The 9783-nt window shown below is 41.2% G+C and overlaps 2 protein-coding genes across 2 annotated transcripts in view; one reads left to right on the top strand and one right to left on the bottom strand.

The window, feature by feature from the left end:
* The window catches only part of LOC306834411 (thyrotropin-releasing hormone receptor-like), a 168313-nt gene that overhangs the window by 136634 nt on the left and 21896 nt on the right, over positions 1-9783 (bottom strand). The window lies entirely within an intron of this gene.
* Positions 766-3269, top strand: pym1 (PYM homolog 1, exon junction complex associated factor). The gene is made up of 3 exons (XM_079358824.1): positions 766-1077; positions 2273-2366; positions 2526-3269. The coding sequence occupies exons 1-3, from the start codon at positions 1047-1049 to the stop codon at positions 3025-3027; spliced, it is 627 nt and encodes a 208-aa protein (XP_079214950.1). The 5' UTR covers positions 766-1046; the 3' UTR covers positions 3028-3269.

Below are 9783 nucleotides of genomic sequence, written 5' to 3'. Positions count from 1 at the left end.
TTAATTTGGATAATTCCATCGAAATTAAAGAAAAAGATTCAGCTGCGGGCTAAAATGGCCACACTTGTTCATGAAAAATGTAGGCTTTTCATAAAGTTATATATCATTCACATTAAATGTGAGTAGCCCGAGTCAGACAGGTTTATGTTTTTCTAGTAAGCATTAACTGGGGGACATTTCATAAAAGTTGAGATTTTTTTTTCTAAAACTCTGCTTGAAACGTCATAGAAAGAGTGAGGTAATTCTACTTTCACATGTTTTATTAGTTTTAACACTGACTTCATTGTTACTGGGGATGTTAACTGGGACAGTTGTCTCTTAGATCTGAGACACTGCTGTCAAAAGACTTAAAAATAATTACATCTTCCAGGATAACATTGTTCATTGAACTGAGATTACAGCAACAAAACAAAAAAGTGATATTTAGTCAACATATTTTTAGAAATCGAGCCACTGACTGAACTTTACAACTTTGTAAGAGTAGAATTTATAGCAGAGAGCTGTTGTATTGACCACAGTGTTTATTTACGAGTCATGTGTCCTTATAACAAAAAAAAGATGACAATACTAAGTGGAGGTATTACTGACATATTTTGTTTGCTCTAGGAATTAACACTTTGTCAATATTTGGATGCACTAATGTCGAGGAACTTTCCTCGCAGTCTTTACATCAATTAAAAATACATAATGCATCACATTTTCATGTCATGTTGCTTTTAAGTAAAACAGTGGACAGTCAGGAACTCTGATAGATGCCTGAATTAAAGTATGTTCTTGGTCAGGAGGTAAACATGGCAACCCGAATCATCCACGTCGTCATTTCCGAAGCCGAAGAAGAACAGGGGGTTTGCTCGGTTTGCCGCCGAGCGTCGCCCGGTTGGAAACACAGTTGAGCGGCGCCACAAAGAGCCGGGATAGCACTTCCGTCCGTAGAAGCTGCCATGACAGCTCTCAGCCCAAGGGAAGCAAACGTCGAGAAAGTTGTATTTCCCTGCTGTGTGGGATCAAAGTGAGCGACGGGAGCCATAGCAACACGTGACACCAAAATGGCGACCCCCTATGTCCAGGATGATTCTGGTGAGGCTGAAACATGTGCCAGACCTTTGTAAAAAAAAAAATACAAATATATCCTTTTAATTGTACACAGTAGCCACACATTTGGTCAGAATTACTTAATTGTCGTATTTGTGAATACTATCTGTCGTTGTTTTGTTTTTTGTTTGTTTGTTTTTTTGCAGTAGATTGTCGATGCTAATCTTAGCTTAAATGGCTAACGATAGACTTCGCAAGTTAGCTTGTTGCTAACACACTTTACGAGCTCTCATTGTGAACATAGTGTTATATGTATCCTGCTGCCTGGGACACACACGCACCTCCTTACGAATTTAATTCATGCATGTTTAATACAAATAACCTTTTATTGATGACATTATACTGAAACTGCCACAATAACATTAGCTGGCTAATGCTACATAGCTGTTTATGCTATGATTGAACATTGAGATCGTGTTGATTGTTAACATTAATCTAATATTAGATTAAACCTACATTAAGTTTTTTGACTATTTTGATGCCTGAGTGCCATTTATTGTTTTAGTGTTGCAAGTTGTGTATTTATTCTTTCTTTAAAAGGTAAAACAGAATACTGAGTATAATAAGCATAATAATAATAATATTACTTAAACGACATTATTAAACAATCTACACATTTAAAACGGCTCATCTGATCGTTGTTATTAGAGATTAATCATTTGGGAAAATCCCAATTTTTTTGTTTGGAATTACAAATAAGTCAATAACAGTGCATTTATTAAAAAAATATAATATAACTTAGTGCAATACATGATTCAATATTCTGTTATATACTGCAGTGCAATGTGGTGATTTTGGTGTAACCATCTTCAGTCAGTTGAGCTGTTCAAGGTGCCGGCCTTAGATTGATTTGGTAGGAAACAACATTAACTAATAACATCCCAATACCACATTATTTGCAAAATTAGCCTTACTGTACTTGCACAATTGTTCCCAACCTTCTTGTCTAAAAAACTAAAGGAGCATCAACATAAGATGTCAGTGGTTTCCCTGCAAACCTTGGCTTTCAAAAGGCAGAGTGACATCTGGTGGTTGAGTTACTGAGAATATTGAGTTTCTTCCTTAAATCCCAGCTCTCCACATTTCTATTTAATGATAAATGTTCAGGTCAGAGTCCGAGCTGAGTTATTCATGCAGTGAGTTATAAGCACCTCTAAGATTTGTCCCTTTCGCTCTTCAGGGAAATACATTGCTTCCACACAGCGACCTGATGGAACATGGAGGAAGCCACGACGAGTGAAGGATGGTTATGTCCCCCAGGAGGAGGTACCGGTGTAAGTGTAGTTCTTACCTTCCTATAGGATGTATCAATCCTAATATTAGTGTGAAAACACAATGAGGTAGCATTGAAATGGTGAAAATGCTTTCAGAAAGGGAAAAATTGTATTTCTGACCTAAGTTTAATCTCATTATCACCTTTCTTTCTGTTTCAGCTATGAAAACAAATATGTGAAGTTTTTTAAGAGCAAACCAGATCTTCCTCCTGGCATGAGCCAGTCTGAGGAAGCTCCAACCAATCAGCAAAAGATCCCTGGCTGCGGGGACGGTGACACCGCCGGTCTCTCAAAGGCTGCGAAACGAAACATGAAACGTAAAGAGAAACGAAAACAGCAGCAGCATCAGGGCCAGGACGAGGACCCCGATGTGGACTCAGTGAGCAACGCTGTCCAGAGCGTGTCAATATCAGAGGGCGGCGAGTCTTCAGACAAGACAGCCGCAGCACCGGAGTCCATCTCTTTCACTGATGATTCCTCTGCAGCAGCTGAAAAGGCCAAAAAGATCAAAAACCTGAAAAAGAAGCTGCGACAAGTTGAGGATTTGCAACAGAAAGTGGACTCAGGGGAAATTAAAGAGCTGACAAAAGATCAGTGTGAAAAGCTGGGTCGGGCGGCGGCCTTGAAAGAGGAGCTGCAGGAGCTCGAGCGTAGTTCTTGAAGCAATTAAAGGAAAGCAGAAGATTCCAACAGACTAAACAAACTGAAAGGCAGAGAAGGGACCTTTACAGCTCCGTCATAGCTTCCTCTACGATAAAAAAAAAAATTCCACCTGTTTGATATTCATCATGAACTCTGGACGAGACCTCAGACTGGACATCTCTTAAACTGAGAATAACAAGACGTTTATGTAGCAGGCAACACATCTCCAGAACTGACAAGTCTGTTTTTCTAGTTTTACATTATAATGACTCCTGCTCCAACACTTTAAGTAAGTAAGTAAGTAAGTAAAATTTATTTATATAGCACTTTTCGCAGGCAGGGGCCACAAAGTGCTTCACAAACAGGGTTTAAAAACATCACAAGCAATACACAGACAGTACAAAAATCATAGCAGCCCTAAAAGAGACTAATTAAAAGCCTGGACAAATAAAAACGTTTTCAGTTGACTCTTGAAAGTGACAACTGAATCAATTGAGCGCAAGGATGATGGAAGTTCATTCCAGAGGCTCGGAGCAACGACCTGGAAAGACCGGTCACCTCTAGTGTGATAATGAGCTCGAGGGACCTTCATCAGGTTCTGATCCATAGACCTCAGCGCTCGCACAGGAGCGTAAAGCTGGATCAGCTCACTAAGGTAAGAGGGAGCCTGACCATGTAGGGCTCTGAAGGCCAGAACCAGGATTTTAAACCTGAACCTAAAAGACACTGGCAGCCAGTGAAGGTCTTTCAGAACAGGGGATATGTGGGACCTCCTATTTGTGCGGGTCAGAATTCTTGCTGCAGAATTTTGAATTAATTGCAGTCTAGAGAGCTCTTTCTTGTTAAGACAAGAAAACAAACTATTGCAATAGTCTAAACGTGAAGACACAAAGGCGTGGATAATGAGCTCCAAATCATTCTGCGAAACCATGTTTCTAAGTTTGGAGATCTTCCTCAGTTGAAAGAAGCAGTTCCTTGACAGCTGTTTACAGTGCTGGACTAAAGACATGTCTTTGTCGAAAATAACTCCCAGGTTTCTAAGACTAGGCTTCACGGACTGGCCTAGGTCCCCCAAGAACTGCTTAATCCCTGGAATTGAGTCATCAGGGGCGAGAATCAATGTTTCTGTTTTCTCAGCATTGAGCTGCAGAGAATTTTCGCTGAGCCATTGTTTGATTTCCATCAGACAAAGACGTAGGGAGCTCAGCTTCTGGATCTCGGACGGCTTAAAAGAGCAGTACAGCTGGATATCGTCAGCAAATAGGTGGAAAGAAACATCATCGAACCTTCGTATGATCTCTCCTAGAGGGATCAAATACAGCAAAAACAAGACAGGACCCAAGACGGAACCTTGAGGCACACCACACAGCAGGTCCGCAGACTCCGACCTTATTTGGTTGGCTGTTACATTGAAGCTTCGTCCAGTTAGATAAGAAGAGAACCATTTTAGAACTGAACCCGACAGTCCAACTTGATCCCTCAGTCTTCTCAGCAGTATCTGATGGTCTACAGTGTCGAAAGCTGCGGACAGGTCCAAGAGAACCAGGACCGTGAACTTTCCAGAGTCAGCAGCCATCATAATGTCGCTGGACACTTTCAGTAAGGCCGTTTCCGTGGAGTGTTGCTTACGGAAACCGGACTGAAGCGGTTCATGGATGCTGCTTTGATCCAGGAAAAGGGTCAACTGATTACAGACCACCTTCTCAAGGATCTTTGACATGAAAGGGAGCTTAGAAATAGGCCTAAAGCTATTAAGATCTGTTTGGTCTAGGCCTGCTTTTTTTAGTAATGGCTCCACTATGGCATGTTTGAATGCAGTAGGAAACACACCAGTGGACAAAGACAGGTTAACCATTTTGGTCACACACGGGCCGATTTCCCCAAACACTTTTTTAAAAAGCCTACAGGGAAGGACGTCAGATGAGCAAGAGGAGGGCTTCATCTTAGACACCACTGCTGAAATATCAGCAACCGTCACAGTCCTAAACAAGGACCACAAGCTGGAGACAGGCTCAGAAACAGCAGGGGTAACACGAAGAGGGGGCGGGATGTTGTCCTTGATTATCTTTATCTTGTTTGTGAAGAATCTCAAAAAGGCATTGCTGTCAGCTTCACAAAACACAGGGGTAACTGGGGCAGCAGGACATACAAGTGAGTTTATCGTTTCAAATAACACTTTGGGGTTTTTCTTATTTAGTGCTACCAGTTGGTGGATATACTCGGATCTGGCATTTTCGACCATCACATTGTATGAAGACACAAGGTCCTTGAGGTAGAGCCTGTGCACCTCAAGGTTAGTGGATTTCCACAGGCGTTCAGTCTTTCGACATAGTCTCTTTAGATTTAGGATGTCTTCATTAGTCCACGGGCGAGCTTTTTCCCTGGTAGAGGAGTTTGTTTTAACAGGAGCCACCTGGTTCAGAATTTCTACACAGTGATTGTTAAAACAGTGAGTGAGATCATCCACATCGAGACAGTTCATGACCAAGACAGGATCAAATAAATGAGAGAAACTATCTGCAGTATTAGCAGTGATAACACGCCTCTGAGACCTGACTGTTGAAGGCTTGGGCTCAGGACAAAAGTGCAGATCAAACAGAACAAGACTATGATCACTCAAATGAACATCATTTACAGACAGGTTTAAAATGTCTAGGCCAAGCGTAAAAACTAAGTCTAAAATATGGCCTTTTTGGTGAGTGGGCTCAGAAACATGCTGTTCAAAATTAAAAGTTTCAGTCAATGTTAGAAGTTCCATTGCAGGGGAAGATGAGCTGTCATCAACATGAAGGTTAAAATCCCCAAGGATTAAAACAGAGTCCAGCTTTATAATAGAGGACAAGAAGTCACTAAAATCCTTTAAGAAGACAGCGGCAGGGCCAGGAGGACGGTAGATCAACACACAGTAAAAAGGGGATGAGGAACCCATCTTAACCATCTGTGATTCAAACGAAGAGAAATCTTGGGACTGGATCAGTTTGCATTTTTGGACCTCCCTGTGAACAATGGCCAGGCCACCACCACGGCGACAGGGGCGGGGCTTCCCGACAGCAGAGCAGCCAGGTGGACAGAGATCATTTAAATGAATGAACTCTTCATCTCTCTGCCATGTCTCTGAAAGACACATAATATCCAGGTTTTCTCTTGTAAAAAGATCGTTTAGTGAATGAGACTTGTTCGCAATTGAACGAGCATTCAATAGGCCGACATGGATTGACGTCTCGGAGGTAGTGTCCGTGTTGAGGAGCGGGATTGGACGAAGGCACATCCAGCGGTCACGTGAGCTCCAGCTGGTCCATGCTGGAAAAGCCGGCATAAACACGGAAGTAGGCGATGGCGATGAAAACCCCTGACCATGGCTCCAGCACTGCGAAGGGTCCAGGACAGTTGTTGAAGTGCGGGCAGGCGGCAGCGAGGACACGCTGACGCACACATCGAGGAGAGGGATCTGGCGCAGGAACCGAGCGTGGTCCCGGCAGCCGAAGACGACGGAGCCCCCGTGCGCCGCAGCACGTCTTCGCTTTACTTGGATACCGGACCGAGAGCCTCTTTTTCTGGACCTCCTGGATCTCCTGCGGGTCTTTCTCGGCACCCGATACAGCATCAAGTAGTCCTGTGAGTCGGGATGGATTTCAAACGGAGGCGGAAATGCCTGTTTGTAACGGTCCCAGGTATGAAACATGTCCTCCAATGACACTTTGATACGAAATAAAGAGTCCCGATCATAGGTTAGTAAAGCCAGGACACTTCTATTTGTCATCTGGGCTGCTAAGATCACATATAGTGAAACAATAATCATCAATAATCTACAAAATAGAGAGCGAGCCGTGGCACTGCCAGTCACAGGCGCCAGTACGGTTTGAACGTTTGAACGTAACAGGCCAGGTCACTCATTTATAAATATCTTTTAAAGACATCATTGTGATTGTTTCGTGTTCGTCTGTCCTCTCCATGTTTGTACCTTTTCACAGCATCATCAGGTATTACTGACACATGAAATTGTTCCAGAGAATAGATTTTGTTTGCTCTGAGAATTAACACTTTGTCAATGTTTGGATGGATTCTTGAAGTCACACTGATGTCGAGGAACAGTCTTCAAGTCGACACATCAATTAAAGATACATGCTGCATCAGATGTTTACGTTATGTTGCTTTTTGGAAGAAGAGTGGCCTGAATGAAATTATTTCAGAAGTCAGGACGTGAATACTTCTTTTTGAAAGCTACATTTTGTTGTGATTGGATAATTTGGAAACGATTACTGTATAAGGCTTATGAAGCCGTACGGTATTTTTGTTTGTTACAACACAAACACAAGTATTATGTAAAATCAAAAACAGATACAGTTTTATTGCACCGTGTTACAGAGCTTCACCACAGTGAGACACACTGCTGCAGAGGATGACAGGTCTATTTACCCTAATTAACATGGACACCTTTTTATTTTATCTGAACTCAAATACGCCATACTGATGTCCTAATTACTTACCGTGTGTTGATGAGCAGCTGACAATAGCCCCCCCCCCCCCCAAAAAAAACAAAAAACAAAAACCCACCACTCAAATCTGTTTCTACAAGGAACTGACTGAGCCTTTTATTTTTTAAATAAAGTAAAAAAAAAAAACAGTGTTTAGATGTTTGTTTTCAGTAGAAACACATTCATAAGAATAGAGAATATCATGTCAATCTCAATAAAAATATGAAACCTGAATCTTGAAGCGAAAGATGTCCTTTCTTCAAGTTGTGAAATGAAATGTGTTTGTTTGCCGCACATCTTCTATTGTGTTGATTTCTTGCCCTGAGTTTAGTCTCTCAGGTACCATATAAAAGGTAACCCTTAGCAACCCTTGACCCTTTTTCACTTTCCTAAAGTTTGGGTACCTATGGAGGACCCACACTGAACAGCAGAGACGTTCTGATGTAGCGTTTGTAAGATGTTATTTCAAAATACTGTATTCTACAGTACATGAATCATTATTACGGAAACTGCTTGCTTTAAGATACAGCGTCCTACATTTTAGATTGATTCACAAATTTGAAATGTTAAACGTCACATTCCCTCCTGTTCATCAAGTTCAAATAAGTCTCTGAGTCTCCAATGTGTGTGATGTTTCTTGCCTAAAATCCACTCTGGTCCTATATTTGATCATGTCTATAAACCCCTCTATTTCATCTCTGCTCAGAACAGGCTGTTTCTGTGTCTGTAGCTTTAAATGTAAATGAGCTGTCTGACCACGCCCCCTCTCTGGAAGGGGGCATGCCTTTGACTGTCCCGCTCTATGCCCTATTGTTTACGATGAGAAGACAGACTCAGAGCACAGGAAAAACACCTAGCTGTGGGAGTGCCGTCCACCTGGGGGAGGGGTTACCGCCCTTTATGATGTCACAAAGGGAAAATCTCCAAATAGCCCAATGAAGCACTAGTTTTCTGAATAGAGGAGCAGGTAAAAGATGGAGAGGATGGACTTTTCTCATAATTTGGGGGTTTGCACACAGACTTGGGACACATATTAGTGTTAAGAGGATTAGAGTATGTTGCATCATATGTATCCTTGAAGTCTTGATATGGAGGTTTCTCTCTTTCTCTTTTTTTATAGATTCTTTCCTTTTTTAGATACTCAGTAATACAAGAAAGAGAGTTAGTGATTATTTCCGGACACTGAATCATTTAAAGAAAGTTTCTCATCAGGCTACAGTAGTGAGTCATACGTTATAAATTGCTGTCACTATTTTTAGATAAAGAAGCAAAAGATACACTTCAAGAGTCCTTTTACTGTCATTCAGACTCTATACAGACAAGTACATATGAGAATGAACTTCTGTTGCATCCTGCTCAATAAAAGATCTGCACACCAAGGAGCCCCCGTTTAAAGGATTTATTAACAAGCAACGTTTTGTGGCAACATGCTCTTCCTCAGATGACTTTTTTTGTTTGTTGCTTCTTTATACCTATTTGTTTTTTTGGATCCAGCACCCACTTAAGGATGTGTGTCATTTTGGAAAAAAAAACCCCAAAACAATAAAATTGATACTATTTTCATATAAGTCACTCAGTCATTGTTTCTTTTTTTAAATTCATAAATTCTTATCTTTGAGATACTATAGATCATTATTTAGGCATGTTAAGTCATTATTCACAGAGAGTCATTTTGTTTTGGTAATGAGTAATTTCTTCTATACATAAAATTATTATTTTGGTAAAGTTCAGTATAATAAAGTAGAGGATCCTTTTTTTTATCACATAGGCGGAAGTGTGTTTCTGTCTGCTGTGTTTTTTAGTTTTGTTTGAACTCCGACACAGGAGGCGTTCTCCGTCTGCCTGCTGAAGACGATTTGTAGCACTGGTTTCATGGGGGCGTTATTTTTCCCCTTGAATGCGCTCCTACATCATGAACAATACAATTAGCTGTTGTCCCGTGGAGGATGTGCGGTGAGTTGTTTTTCTTCATAGAGCTCTAACTATGTGAGCTATGTAACATTGTTTCACAAATATAAACATCTTCTCACACACTTGAATTTATGATGTCTGGAAGAAAATGTACCCACAAACTCCTGCAGCTTAATTAGATATCCAGAAAGTGATTCTTCCCACCACAATGACATAACAGGTTATAAGTCATCACCTTTTATAGATGGTGGGCACATCAGCTTTTTTATTCTAACACACTTAATAATGAATTCATTTGCTTTCTTTGACGTAAACAGGAACCACTCCGAGGTTATTCTTAAACACCTCAAGGCTGTTCTGTCTCTGCGGTGGTGTCAGAGTGCACGATC

Source organism: Symphodus melops (assembly GCF_947650265.1).
Source record: "Symphodus melops genome assembly, chromosome: 13".
Lineage (NCBI taxonomy): Eukaryota > Metazoa > Chordata > Actinopteri > Labriformes > Labridae > Symphodus > Symphodus melops.
The sequence above is the reverse complement of the archived record's forward strand: the minus strand, read 5'-3'. Positions and strand labels throughout refer to the sequence as shown.